This window comes from Morone saxatilis, unplaced genomic scaffold (genome assembly GCF_004916995.1).
Source record: "Morone saxatilis isolate NCDOM2014 unplaced genomic scaffold, NCSU_SB_2.0 Contig17, whole genome shotgun sequence".
In the NCBI taxonomy this organism is placed as follows: Eukaryota; Metazoa; Chordata; class Actinopteri; family Moronidae; genus Morone; species Morone saxatilis.
In genome coordinates this window covers 10,689,945-10,705,568 of record NW_023339729.1, presented here as the reverse complement: position 1 = coordinate 10,705,568, position 15,624 = coordinate 10,689,945, and the positions used below count along the sequence as shown (strand labels likewise).

The window sequence follows — 15,624 nt, the reverse complement described above, 5'->3', positions numbered from 1 at the left end:
AAATAAACTATTGTTATGTAGACAATTACACAACTGGTTTGTGACTGTTTTCTCAAGAATCTTACCGAGAAAGGGGATGTTGGATATAGGTCTATAGTTGGATTAAAAGTCTGAATCAAGAGTGGGCTTTTCTAGAGGTTAAATTGCATCTACTCTAAAGGACTGTGGGGCTATGGGAAGCTTGTCATGACATGTGCATGTCATGAGATGGATGGCAGAAAGATTCTCATGTCTATAACTCATGAGGGTTCACGTCATCTGACTTCTCAAGTTGTAGAGTTACAGACAGTTATGTCGAAGCAGACGACCACCCACTTAGAGCCGTGGTCTGTCAGAGGTTTCTGCCTCTTAAGAGGAAGTTTTTCCTTGCTGCCGTCGCCAAGTGCTTGCTCATGGTGGGAACTGTTGGGTCTCTGTAAATAATGCTAGAAGGAGTTCGGTCTAGACCTGCTCTATTTGAAAAGTATCCTGAGATAACTTCTGGTAAATTGGCGCTATACAAATAAAACTGAATTGAATTGAATTATGTGACAGTTGAAAATACTGTGCATTTACAATATAATACTATATCAATTACTTTTGGGATTAATTATCTTGAGTGACTGGCTTTGGATATCACAAGGCATCTATGTTTATTTATAGACAGATATGTCAGTTAAAAAAATCCCATTTGTAAATACAAACTTGTCAAACTTGTTGACGTGAATGCATTTACAAGTAAAATGGTATCAATATGGCATAAGGTCCTAAATAACTCACTGAATGAATCACCAAGAGCATCACTTCCTGACTGACTAAGTTTCTGAACATGTTACCAACCAAAGGAAAAACAAAAACAACTTGACTATATGACTGACAAGTCAACAAATGACTGAGTTAGTCTTTGAGTGACTGAGTGAAAGCAAATTACAGCGATGAACTGACAAAAAGCAGTGAAGGACCAGATTTATTAACTGTTAATAGTGATAAGTGATAGTAATAACTAACAAGACAATTGACTGAATGCTGTTTAAGTGAGTGAATGACTGAATGATATCAATAACTGTTGAAATAACTGAATCAACTGACTTCCTGAGTAAATTAATGGCTAACTAAGCAAAAAAGAGAAGTGCATTTCAGAGGGAGCGCCTATACCTCTGATGAATCACATTGAAAAATTCAACAAGGAAAAACCCTGCAGTCCTCTCAGATTTAAATGGCTGGCCCAGAAATTAGCCCCAGAAATGTCAGAAAAATGGCAAAAGAGTTAGCAGGGAGGGACAAGGGGACGGAAGAAGAAAGCAAAGAGGACAAAGGAAGGACCAGATGTAGGAGAAAAGTAGGGAATTAAGTAAAAGAAGAGAGAGAAATCTTTTAATGACACCACAAAATTATAGAAATGTTAAAAAGGGTGCACAAAGAAGGGTGGTTGAAGGAAAAAGACACAGGGGAGGTGACACAGGAGGGGAAAGGGGCGGGTCAGGGGACGGAAGGCGGGCGATGGAAATCCTTTTGCCACTCACAAAATTTGTTATAGAAGTGTTGGAAATGCAAGGGGAAAAAGGAGGAGGCGAGGGAGGAATAACACAGGAGGAAAATTACTTGGGAACACAGGCCATCAGTCATTGGGAAAGCAGGCCTGACAGTACTGCATCAATAATTCAGATGACTACGGCTAATGAGCAAGATCCAAACAAATCACCCCTGAATTCACTGGGAGAACATTGAAACATTTTACTGCACAAAATATGGCACCATAATGGCTGCTTTTTAGCTTCAGTTTGGGTTATATTGGCAACACAAGGGAAAGTGGGTTGGATACAATATTCATCTCTCTTGAACCCTTGAAACATTCACATTTATTTTCATGAGGGAGAAAAGGGACGGAGAGAATCAACCGAGTCTGAGCATTGGCATGTACTCATAAAAGTTTAAAACCGAAAAGAAAATATCCATTTCACAAAAGACAGACGTAACGGTAGAAATAAACAAAGACTGATAGATGGAAAAGAAAAAAGATGAAAAGAAGCAATGAAAGTAGAATTTGTCGACTCTGCGAGAGCGTTGACAGTGCAAACAGCTGGAGTGCGGCAGACACAGGAATGTAAAGACAAACTCAGATAGTGCCATTTGGTAGCACTAAGCCTAGATCAAACCCAGTACGGTGTCTGGCATTGGACAGATGACTATAAAGAACACACACACGGGCACACACAGTAAACAACTTCCTTCCTCCCAACAGCACCTACACAGCATGGGACAATATTGAAATCCGTGGCCCCCACACAGCATGATAACAGGCACTCATTTATTCAGTGTGGTTATTTAATAGGAAGAGCTGGCGTTACATGGAAGCTATAGCACAGTAAAGTAGATTGTTTGGTGATCGGGCAGTTTGTAAAACTAACTGTATGGGGAAATAACAGTCACACCATGTTAGCTCCAGTCTGAGAGGATCAGTCTAAGCACAAACATGACACAGACAACTGGACTGTGGACTATCTGACTGGTTGGCCACAGTATGTCAGACTGTAGGATTGCATGTCTGACACTGTGGTGAGCAACAGGGGATGGTCCTGTCACCCATTCGGTTCACTCTCTCCACCTCAGACTTAAGATACAACTCCTAGTCCTGCCACCTGCAGAAGTTCTCAGATGACTCTGCAATTGTGGGCTGCATCAGCGAGCAAAAGAAGGCTCAAGAGAGGCGCAGTGGGTTGAAATACCTGCAGCTTAACACTAGCAAGACGAAAGACTTGGTGGACGGAAAACACTCCATACTCTACTGGAAAACAAGCTGACTTTCTGCTGAGGCTCCTTTCACTTATTGTAGTACCATGCTGGGGATTTTTTACGAGCCTGTGGGAGGCCGTGCGATTTTCCTTGCTGCTGTGTGCTGGGGCGGCAAGGTGAATAGATTCGACAAACTCATCGGGAAGGCTGGCTCCGTCCTGGGGGTGGAGCTTGATTCTTGAGCGATGATGTCAGAGAGGAGGATGCTTCACGAACTGCGAGTGTTACCACCATGACACAGCACAGAACGTCACAGGAAATAATTTCTTCTGGTGGCAAAACTTTACAACTCATCTACCCCGTGTCGAGAGATGGACAGCAGAGGCTTGGGGTGCTGAGGTGTCTCCGGGCTCCATTTCAGCTCTTCTTCATTTCTTTAGTCTCTTTCTTTCTCTGGATTACAATCTAATTTATGGGACACAATGTGCAATTATTATGTTATGTGAAATATAATTTCTTGGGCTTGAGAAGCTGAATTGTTTATTAACTGACTATCTGACCTAAACTGTACATTTATATTTGATCAGCACTGCCTAGTTTGACAGTTTAATCTGAGTTTTGTGAGCTGTGCTGGACAGACTTACTGAGAGTGAGTTGTCAATCACAAGGTAGCCACGCCCAAAAGCATACGCGGCTTTATCATCTATTTTACTCTAAAATAAAATAATGTATGGAATGTATGGATTTGAAACTACCGATTGAGACCATTAGGAAACTGTTTACTGAGCTAATAAATCAAGTGAGAAGTCGAGTCATTTCTCCATTAGAGTGCATGGTATTCATTTTTTTTTATTGCAGCCAATGGAGCTCCCCCTGCTGGTCTTTCCATAGAATGCAGGTTTAAGACACTTCCGTGTCAGCTTCACTTTACAAACCCGGAAGCTCTGTCCATTATATATACTGTCAACGGCAAATACATTACACACTGCCGTCACAGCCCTACCTATCTCTACTATAAAATCCATGGGGAGAAAGACCCCATGCAGAATGAATAAACGGTGAGCTATGCATTTTTTCTCCGATGAAGGGGTCAGACAGAAAACCAAGAGTCAATAGTGCTTACACAGTGTTTAGCTTCATAAGACCCAGTCTAAACTCAGCAAGTGGCTTGGGTTATGCCCTGAAGGGCCTAGCCAGTAGTTTATTGCACCTCCGTGTGCAGAGGTAGCAGGCTCTTATTATTCCAATCCACTTATTAGACTGGTCCCCGTGTGTGGTGGCAAGCCCACTAGTTTGCAATCTCCATTTCTCTGTAGATATATAACTCTCTAGATATATAATTCTCCTTGCCTCAGACTCGCTGCCCTGGACTTTTTTTCTCTCTTTACCTCCCCTGACTCCACATGCCTAGGTATAGGAAGTGCTTACATTGGTTCTTTCTTTGTGCTGTAGTCAGCCTTAAGACAGAAACACAACACAAGCTAGATATAATATCTAGCAGAGCTGCAGTGATGAACGAGGGAGTATTGAAGGGATATAAATATTCTCTCTCTCTCGCTCCATGACTATTTCTTCCTCTCCCTGAGGGGTATAGCGGGATTTAAAAAAGCAGTGGTCCACCATTGCTGCCCTATCTTCTTTTTTTCTTCATGGTTTTTAATTTATTTATTTCTTCCTCCACATCTGTGCCAATCTTATGCTTAACTTTCACCTCAACTTCACCTTTTCTCTATGGGACTAAATTTGTATCATTATCTTCCACCAAAACAAAATACATAAGGAAAAGCTTAATTTCCTGTGCTTTCTTACACATTAAACTTTCTAGAGCATGAATAACAGTGGCCAAAAACTGCCACTATCACTGCTCTGGGGTTTGGCTCTGACAGTAATACCAGTTTCCACTTACAGCACACTTTTGCTGCAAAGTGTTGTGCTGTACTGTGCCGATCTGAAATTTCACAGCAAACTCATGAAGCAAGATCACCAAGACGACCCACTCGGCCCTCTTAGCAGAGCCAAAGTGTGACTGCGCTCAACCTCAACTGAACTCTACTGTCAGTCAAATAATTAGCCACAGATGTAAAATCATGCAAACAAGAAGAGGAGATATTTGAAGGACTAAAGTCAGATGTATGCTTAACACAAGGGGTTCAAAAGAGTCCCACCCTACGTAATTACAGTGTAGGTTTTGTTTTATAGATGATAGTGTTTGATTTTACCTGTTGCTAAACGGGGATTGTACGTCATATGGCCATTCCTTCCTCTCGCTGTTAAAGGTCCAGTGTGTACGATGAAGTCAATCTAAGGGAACAGAAACACGATTCCTATATACAGGTGATTGTACGCCACTGAATACATAGTTATGCATATTAAATTCCATTCCTGTTACTAGATCATCCTAAATGTTACACACTGGACCTTTGATGCAAACGCAAACAACTTCCTCCTGCTCCTTCCTGTAGTAGTCTCACGGTAGTGCCTCCTCATGTCTTTGTCAGATGTCATTAAGATTCCCAGCAGTGTTTTGGTCTCATTTGAGTTTGGTGTATAACACAGCAACTGTGAATCAACATTATGGAGTCAATTTATATTGCACAACAAGAAAAAGGTTTATGAAAGCATTTGTAACCCCTCTATTACTGGAAAGCTTTTACTGTGAAGCAAATGCTGACAATGTTACATTAGCCACCAAGGGCCAACTCCTTGCTTGACAGAAGTTGGTATAAAAATTCTGCTCCGAAAAGTGTAGATAATGAGAGTAGATAAAAACACAGTTAGACTCATATCTGCTAGACGATCAGTAACTCTATAAAGGAAGTCAACAGAAGTAAATCCAAATGCCAAATAACAGCAATTCCTACATTACATCCAAACCTCAAGCCTGATGCCAATATTGTTATGTCAAGAGTCTCTCAGCTCTCTCTCTCTCTCTCTCTGAGCCCTCTCCTTATCTCGCCCTCTCTCTACACTGCACAGGTAGACTGGACTGACTAAAAACGCAGCAGAAAAAAACCAAACATGATCTATTCTGCCACGTAGCTGTCATTCTGACAATAATGAGTAACCAAGGAGAGGAAACAAGGCGAGGACAAACGAACAAATAAACAATGCTTTGAATACTAAAGATTTAAATATCAACGTACTAAACACACTTTTTAATGTTTGAATGTTTAATGACTTAATTAACTTTAGAACCCTACCCAACACCACAGTTTAGAGCTAAAGTTTGTAGTGGCCAGGGCAAGACAAAGGGCAGTGAGGGAGAGCAGAAGTTGGTGAGATGAATACAAAATGCCACTTCACCATTTTGTCCATTTCCAGCTAAATAAGATCTTCCTCTGCCTCCTCCACCTCCTCTGCCACAGCCCCAGGCAGGCAACTGGGAAAGAACATTTCTCACATTATAACCCCTCAATATCTCTCCTGTGGCTCATTGGAAGTATGTCTGTCTGAGTCTGTGTGTGTGTGTGTGTGTGCGCGTGTGTGCTACTGTAAGTATGTGTGTCTAGCTCCCATCTGCTGTTACAGAATCACATTTAGATCTTCCAGACAGGGTGGGACCAAAGTTAAATGCTGGTGGACAAAATATTTAAAGGTTTATAGATAGTGGCAATGTCAATGACCAAGAAGCAAACTAATAATAGCTGGATACATTTCAGCTGGGTAAGTGATTGAGAAATGCTCTTTCTGTCACTCATTAGATAATGTAGAGGTGTCCTTGAGCCGGTCAGTGCCTAACAGCACACTGTGGCTATAATGGGCAGCTCCCTGGTGTAATTCTGTGAATGTGAAGCAAGGTATTGCTGAAAATAAGCACTGATGTCAGCAGACTGTCCCTGGGTAAAGACGCATTCATTAATGACTGGAAAATGGATGTTTTAAACTAACTCGCAACTGCTGAAGATATTACAGCTTGGCTTTATTTATCTAAAGGTTACTATAGTATGTGCCCCTCAAAGCCTTGATAGACAAATATCTTATATACACAAAAAGTACTGTCTGAGGTTTGTAAAGGAATCAAGTTTATCTATGGACACTGCATTAACCTTGTAAATATAATGGCCATTACCTGTATCTGCTTCCCTCAGATTGTTGTATTTTAATTTGCAAGAAATAAATGTATGAAAAGGATTTGAGAGTTGGGTCCGATACTGTGCTGATGTAATCATAAAACTACTCCGATACCACCGCACCCGATACGACCTTACGGCAACCTAACGTTAACCTCTCGTTAGTTGAGCAGGTAGGCGGAGGAGAAGCAATGCCAGCAGTTTAGAGATATTTTAGGATAAATGATGACGACAAAAGTGGAGCAGACTGCAAACTAAGCTCCGGCAAATTGTCAAGAGGACGGGTGAAAAATAGCTCCTTTAACACAAGTGAGGGACACGTGATGAAAATAAAACACGTTTTCAAAGTCATTGTTAGAACTGTAATGGTATTATAAAGTACTCAGATCGGTACACATTACCGGCAAGTACCCAAATGTAAGAACATACCTAATTTAAATTAAACTGGCATATGTACATATATGTGGTAAAGAAAAAAGAAAAAAAAAAGGTTTTACAGCAAAAAGGAGGGTAAATATGTCACTCAGTTTTTCATTCTTTCCCTCATTCAAATGCTTTTTTATCAGTGATTAATCTGTCTATTCATCAGTTTATTCTCCCACTTATATTCTTTTTTTTTCATTAATTCCAATATCTGTTCACCTGTCATGTATTTGCCCATGCATTCCTTCATTTATTCATTCCGCCTTTGTCACTCATTCAATCCTCTATTCATATGCTAAGTCAGCTGAGAAGAAAGGTGCAGATGAGGTGGTGCGGCAGTAATGTTACAACAGCACTGTAACTTCCTAAAGTCCTTGGTCTACAACAAGATATTAAAACAAACTACATCATCATTTTTGAGACAGACTCCAGCCCTGCCACACAGAGGGCACAAAACACCCTCCTGAAAGCCACCGCGTGGGCTATTCAGATACAGTGATTGTTACATTGATAAACGTTGGGACATGAATGCTGTACTTCTACTGTTTCTCATGATCACTGCGATGAAAGATAAAATAATTGCAGCCAAAATTGCGCTTGAGTGGCAAAATCGCGTCAGGGAGTATTACAAACGGTTGCATGTTTTGGCATCCGGTGGGCCTTTCAGTGCACTAATCTGTTACTTTAACTGGTCGTCCTGGATGGTTAACAAAACAACATGCCCACACCGCCACAGCCTCCTGCACTGCTTTACTGCACGGTTGTTTTCAGTCTGAAACCTTGCCAACAGTGCTGTCACGAGCCATGCCAGGGTTTCCCACAGGGTGTTAGGACTTTATTACCCAACTATGATGACTGCTTTTGACTGTGTGAAAATCTGAGTTTTTCTAAGTCACCGAGAAAAAAAACTTGAGACTTGACTCGCACACTTCCCTGTGTGAGACAACTGCTCCGCAGGTGAGATAGACTGTGAAATTGGACTGGAGCCATGAATAATACAGTTTGACAAACTAATATCGGTCTACGTGAGAGGGTTGAAAGCTCCAGAAAAGCTCATAAGTGGTTTTCAAGTTAATATTGTTTTGTCAAACTACCATTCTCAAGGTCAACAATGAATAGTGTAGTACTCGTCATAGTTCTAGGTAAGATATAGTAAAAAAAAAATCTAACAAACAGCAGGAATGACATTCAATTAGTACCACTATATGAATAGTATATAGTGGCTTTGATTTAAATTGTCTTAAAGGTCACAGCATGCATAACCACGTGAACATATGAGAGTAATAAGCACAGAGATTACTCCTGTTCTTGTTGGGGTTACAGATTTAATTCTTTCTTAGGCCTCCCACACAAAAACTACACACTCTTGTTGCTGTAAAACAGCTAGAAGCCAACCTATCACCAATAGTGTATATGCGTGTGCCATGACTATCATTAGCAAACAGCTGGGAATGCACAGTGATATCAGCACTTCATCGGTGTCCGCCGATAAAGGCTTTAAAAGGAAACATTGGCATCTGCAACTTCTTTCCGTAGGACAGGCCGATGACACTTGAATTATACCGTTAACTAGGCTGAATGCTTGATGCTGTGTTACCCAGTGCGAGCCAGAGATGATGTCACCAGAGGGACAAGCATGTCTGCAGTATGGACATCTTCTTATCTTAGGTTTCTGAAATGGATATGAGCGTTGCTATTTGCAATGATTGCTCAGCGTCAGTTAAAAACCCCCAAATCGGAGCATCCGTAAAAAGAGAGTACACTATGCCTAGCAATGTCCTTTCAGTTCGCTTTAATTGCCGTACAGTTTTATTTTCACATGATCCCGGTGGACAGAGATGACATTTATTTACTTAAAGTAGGTCAAATTTGCCCTGGTTGTTGTCGGATTGTCTCAGGGAAATCCTCTACAAAGCCTGCGGGATGAATTTGAATGTGTACATGTTACGTCTGTATCTGCAAGTAGGCCATCACAATAAGTGCAGGCATAGCAATATCCTAATTTCAATGCATGAGAGACTTGACATTCTCTGCAATTAGGTTGAAAAAATATGTGCATGTATTCGCAATTAGGCAAAATGAGCTGGATAATATCGGCATATCTGATATTGGCAAACATCTACCTACAACCAACAGCATATAGAAGTCACTTAAGTCGATTCATCACGCAGGTGAAAGGACACAGTATGAGAGCAAACAGCCCCTTCAGGCCAGTGGATGACAGACAAGCCACAAGCGTTTCCTGCTCACTTCCGTTTTAGCTGGAACCGACCTGCTGTCACTTCAGTAAAACAACCACATAGAAGTCACGTACACGGAAACCAGCAGCATCTAAAGGCTCTTCCGGAGGACTACAACACGCCAATGCAACTATATGTATATCAACCTATTGTGGTTATTGGGAGATTTTCTTTCAGCATCGTCTAACGTCACTGTTAAGTTACCGAGAACTACACCACAGCACTTCCTGCGCGTACGATTTTCAAAATAAAATTCTTATTGTCAAAAACGCTGCGCTGCTGTGGACTAACGTTGCCGAAGACAACCTCAAGTATCTCCCTCAAGGATTGTCATTGTAAACACGCAGGATATTTTAATAATGCTCCGAGACCAGAATATTTTAACATTAGAATACATATTAGCTTAGCAACATCAGCTACCCATGCATGTCCGCTTGTCATATTATGCACAAATAAAGCAACGTTTAGTCGTAAGAGGAAACATTCAACCACAATACGTAAAAACCACAACTTGTAAGTAGTGTATCTTGCATTTAAATGATAAAAGTAGCGTTTATTGTTCTCCAAAGACCAGAACCTGAGCGTCTCTCCGACACACTTCCGGTCTATTCTGACTAATCTTCACGAGCTTCACACACAAACCGGCAGATTCAACTTGCACACTCATTTCATTAAACAGCACAACAATATTCGCTGCAAAATACATTTAAGCGGTTGAAACGTTACCTCCTTCTTCTTTTGCCCACCCCCGGGCGGCAGACATAGCAGCAGGAAGAAGAAAACGGACAGGACCGGCAGGTGAGCGAAGGATTTAGCCCAAACAGACGCCATGACGGAAGGATGCTCTGACTGCGCGACACGTCTCAGCCGAGGGATTGGATTGTGAGTTGACCAATCAACGGTAAGAGATTTGAAGTGCGGAAGCCTCTGGGTTTTGTAGTTTTTTAGACTGACTTTACTTACACACTGCTATGTATTCACATCTGGACGACATACTTTTCATTTTAACTTTGGACGGGCATGTACTGGGAGAATTGTTATTATAGATTATAAAGGCGGTACCAATAGGTTATTTAAGGGTTGAGAAAAGGACATGCAAGCAATCAATTTGAGTCACGCTATTGCGGCAGTGTGATGATAAAGCAAACCAAAAAAAGCAATGGAAATCACTGAAAAGGTTATTTGTCACTAATTATTAGTTTAACTAAATACATGAAAAAGTAAATGAATACAATCAGACACAGCCTGAACAGTCTCAACATGGAATTTTCTTGTGTTTCTGGTTGCACTCCAATGTAGACAGGTTGTCGGCTGCTTGAAGACATCACCTGGACCCCTTAGGTTGACTGTTGAATTCATAGTGAGAACTAATTTGGATCTCTTGGCAGAAATAAAATATAATATTAATATGTATTTTTGCATTAGTGTATATTAGAGTATAGGAATTGTTGTGTTTAGTTACCTTAATTGAATAAAGAGTGAGCCTACTTTACTGCAGTCACGCTGTCTGTTATAACCAACTTCAAAAGTGATACACACGCAAGGTTCACACTGTGCTGCTAAAGAGTTACTGATTCCTTTTGTTCTCGTTTGTTCTCTAATGCTGCACCTTCATGTATCAGAATATTTGCGGACAGGAAATGAGGCACAGATAGATATTTGTGTGTAATGATTATTATCAAAATGTGTCATATCAGTGATACCTCATTTATAAGTATGATTTATTGATCAATGAGTAATATGTCTTCTTTTTATTTTATTGCAAATAATTTTTGTTATTTTGAAGTGAATATTATGTATTAGTATATTTTTAATTTAGATACATATTAGGCTCATGCGCTTATTTATCTTTTCAACAATTTTGTGCAACTTCCTTGAATCTGTGGTTTGTTAGTATTTTTTTACTCATGACCTCACTATTTCTAAAATCAGGTCACGTTCCATGGAGTCCACCATGTTGAACCACCATATTTCTACAGTAGCCCAGAACGGACAAACCAAACAGTGGCTCTAGATAGGGCCTTTCATGTTTTTTTGTGAGTTTCACAGCCACCGTAGTTTCTTCTGCACACTTTTCAGGTTGCCAAACACAGGTGTTCAGTTAGTTACAGTCTCAATGCTAGATGGCAAAATATTCTACACACTGTTCCTCTAATCAAGCTTATAGGGCTCTCCAAACCATATCCACTGTCAGATATATAATTATATGAATGTTCATTGGAAGTCAGAAGTCCCTATACAAGATTATCAATATTATTTTAATCCACATGCTGCCATTTTTTAAATGTAGTTCTTCAGTTTGTTATTTTTCCATTGGGGATGTGTTTCGGTCTCACTTGAAAATCTCGCCCTAATTAAGTTACTGCTCTGCAGTTTGGGGTACTATTTCAATCAGTAAAGACTTAATTTTTGAAAGAACAAATATATTTATATGTGAAATGTGAAAAGTATTTGCTGACTATACACCATCATATTTGAAGGAGTTGCTGAAGCCGTGATTAGTATAGGAAACCCCCGATGGAATCTAGACACTGGTGGTGGTGGTGATGAAGGAATGAAGGGAATGCTGAAGATCTGGATGTGATGAGGAGTAGACTCCTGATGAGCTCAACCTGGGCACTGGATATGATGAACTGTAGGTGAATGGGGTGGAGGAGGATCGCAATCAGTTCACACTGTAATGATGGCTGAAAGCAGCAGAGAGGAGCACAGATTTATAGTCTGATGGCAGCAGCATGATTGGCTGGAGTAGATTGTGGCTAAATCTAATTGGATAACTGAAAGAGTACCCGCCAATAGCTGATTAGAGGAGAATGAGAGAACTGTGAATGAATGAGGCTTAATGAGAAGGTCTGACTGCTTGAACTTACCTGTAGCTTCATTTGTCAAAGGTGTGGATGAACATCTGAACCAAGGACTGCAGAATTTCTCTCTCTCATATGTTCTGGGAGTGGTGAGAATGTCGCAGACACTGGATAGACTTAATTAAGGGGGACATATGATTAATGTGAAATCAATGTCTCCCTATGAAATTACACCTGAGCACTTACTGACTAATATAACTAGCTCTGTAGCTGTGTAAAACTTTTCATACAGAAGTGGTGACTATGTTTATTTTTTTAATTCTGTAATTGATATATGCAGATGCTATACCTTAATGCAGTTAATGCAACAGCTTCATTACTTTAGCACACTCTCAGCAAAAAAACAAAAAACAAAAAAAAAAAAAAAACAACAACAAAAAACATTAGGCCTGTAAAGGATATTGTACTGGATTGCATTACATTGCACATAAGTTTCTACTTGGGTGTCTTACTTTTTGGCTCTGACCCACAGGCAAGGGAGAGGAAGTAGCTAATCCAGTTTACTTTGCTGCATTCACTCTCTCTATAGTGTAAAAAGGCTTTCTGTCTGTCTTTTAGATTGCATGCTTACTCAGGTGGTACAGACTCTATTGACTCAATTCAGCACTCATAATACTACTTTCAGGAGGTAAATAGTGTTAAAAATGCACTAATGGACTTGTTCATCTTAAATAATAAAAATACAAACCAAAAAGGGCATTTTCTTTCATTCTTATTTGTCAATGATTAGTTTCCATAGGAACTTGTGATTCAGCATGCAGAAGCACAATTCAGAAATGCATTGTTTTGCAATACAATACGAGAATGCAAAAAACATACAAAATATTGCAGGAAACACCCCACCAATACATGTAGGCTATTATACAACTGCCTAAACTTGGATTACACAATCAATATAATGGGACATTGAGGTAGATATCGTGGCAGATTGCAATATGTATACTGATATGTCACAGCAAAAACAATCAGTGGGAATGGATCCCTCCGGCAAAAGGGGTGGGGGGTGGGGTGTTAATGGCCCCGTAATAGATGTGTAAGTGGCTTGTGCAAGGTCTAATGACCTGCTGGAAAAAACTGATGCTCAAGAGTCTTCTGCTGAATGTTAGTGGGAGCGATACTTTTGAAGTGAAACTGAATGACAAGTAAGAATATGAACACGTCAATAAATGAATGAATGATTGAAAAATATCATAAATTACCAAAGGATGAATGAAGTGCGCATTTATGATGTGAATGAAAGAAGGAAGTCTATTTCAAACACGCACACACGTACACTGCTGAAATGAAATGCATGTTGGAATATTACAGCCAATGCACCGTGAAACAATCACTACGTGTTGCAGTCTTGTTAAACCACAGTTCATTCCCTCTATAGCAGCTCAATCATGGAAACAATCCCAGACTTGATGGGCTTGGTTGCAGAATTTGTCAAATGATTCCCTTGGAATTGCATTGCATGGCTATTACATGAAACTGCAGTTCCTGAACTTTTTAATGTAAAGGTCACATAAGGCAGACTTCATTTGGTAAACATTTTGTCTTAGGGACAGCTATTCAGGCTACAACTAACGATACTGATAAAAAAAAATCATCTCATTATTGATCTGTGCAAGAAACATTATTGATTAATATCCTTTTTTTTTTCAATTAACTGAGAAGATATTGGTCTAAATAAGAAAATGATCTAAAACGCCATTTTCTAAAACCCAAATGAACATGGAGGACTAATAAACCAGAAAACATTCACATTCAAAAAGTGGAGATTTGGGTTTTTTTCAATTTTACTTAAAACATTAAATTTGTTATTAATCAATAATCATTTTCTGTAAATCAACTAATCACAAATAGTTTCAGAAGCTATAATAATTTTGCTGTCATAGAGATATGTCAGTATGTATCATGTATATTTATTCCCACCTCCCAAATACCCTATCCCTTACAACTAAACAATAACAACAATTCTTTAGTTTACCATGGGAACACTGGAACTCCCTCCATGTCCCCATATCCATCTTAAATAGAAAGTAAACATCGCATAACTTTCTCCTTTCATTCCCCCGCCTAACCACCCTGGTTAACACAGCTAACCAGTAAGTTGCTGTCAAACTTTGTGCTGCATGGCAACAATAATAAACGTGACCTCGCATAGACTTTGGCTCTCTCATTCCTCTCTCTCATCTCTCTCGTCTCTCCGCAGCTACAAAGCAAACAAGCTGCACTTTGCATTTGAGCAGAAGATAGAGCGCCTATCTGATCAACAGTCTAGGAGGAGCGTTGTAAGAGGAAGAGAGCAGAGGGATGGAGAGAGAGACAGAGAAAGCCTGTTAAAAGTCATTGTGCCACTGCACAGCTGCATATGGTTCTTTAGAGCAGTGGGGCAGGTAAAATGAATCGGATGGAGACTTGAGTATGATGTCATTAAAAGGAATAAGGAGAGATACGTAGGAAAGAGACCAATTGGGAAATGTGAAAACTTTGAAAATATCCAATGGGTATGATGTTTCACATGTGATAAATTCATAAGCATTTTTGTAGGGAAATGGCATTTAAGTATAAGTGCTTATAGCTATCTTTGGTTTTTGATTGAGCTGTGGCAATAAAGTCACTGAAGTAAGTCAGAGGGATTCTCGTACATTTGCATTTCTGGGCCAGCACAGAGATATATAAGCCAAGTAAATGAGAGACAGTATGGAAGGAGAGAAAAACTGTTTATGTGTTTTAAGAAAAAAAATTCACCTGTCAAGGATAATTTCAGCAAAAAAAAAAAGTGAATGTGAATTTAAATGTAAATAAGAAAAATAGAGGAATAAATGGAACTTTATAGATCAAAGCAAAATAAGAAATGCAACTTTATAGATCAAGCAAGTAGAATGCAACTTTATAGACAAATGTAAATAGAATGGAACACATAAAGGATAATTCCATTGTATTAATTACATATATTGGGTGACATCTCCAACAGGCATGACCACTGATACAGACGATATCTGTTCATCAGAGAAGAACTGCAATGTAGACAACAGCATTTCTTTGCCAACTATTTCTACTAACCAAGAAATGCAGAGAAGAATCAAAGATGTTTCCCAGAGGACCTCTGGACAGCAGGCTGGAGGCAGGGCTCGGCAGGACATGAAGTTCATCAAAAAGTTGAGCAGCTGAGCCGGTTGTGTGAAGAAGAGACAAAATGTTTTACAGAGAGTAGCACAAGACTCCAATATGGTCAAGAACTGGAAAAAGACGCAAGCCCAAACCCTGAAGAAATGTACATCAACGGGGAAAAAAACCAGTAGAAATGGAGAAAGACATCTGTTTCAT

At 39.8% G+C, this 15,624-nt stretch overlaps 1 protein-coding gene across 1 annotated transcript in view; it reads right to left on the bottom strand.

Annotated features, from left to right (window-relative positions):
- Positions 1-10,304, bottom strand: part of tusc3 (tumor suppressor candidate 3) — a gene marked incomplete in the record, with an annotated part of 92,565 nt that extends 82,261 nt beyond the window's left edge. Inside the window, 1 exon segment of the mRNA XM_035659341.1 lies at positions 10,172-10,304. Coding sequence (XP_035515234.1) covers positions 10,172-10,276 — 105 coding nt within the window.
- Between the last annotated feature and the right edge of the window lie 5,320 nt (positions 10,305-15,624).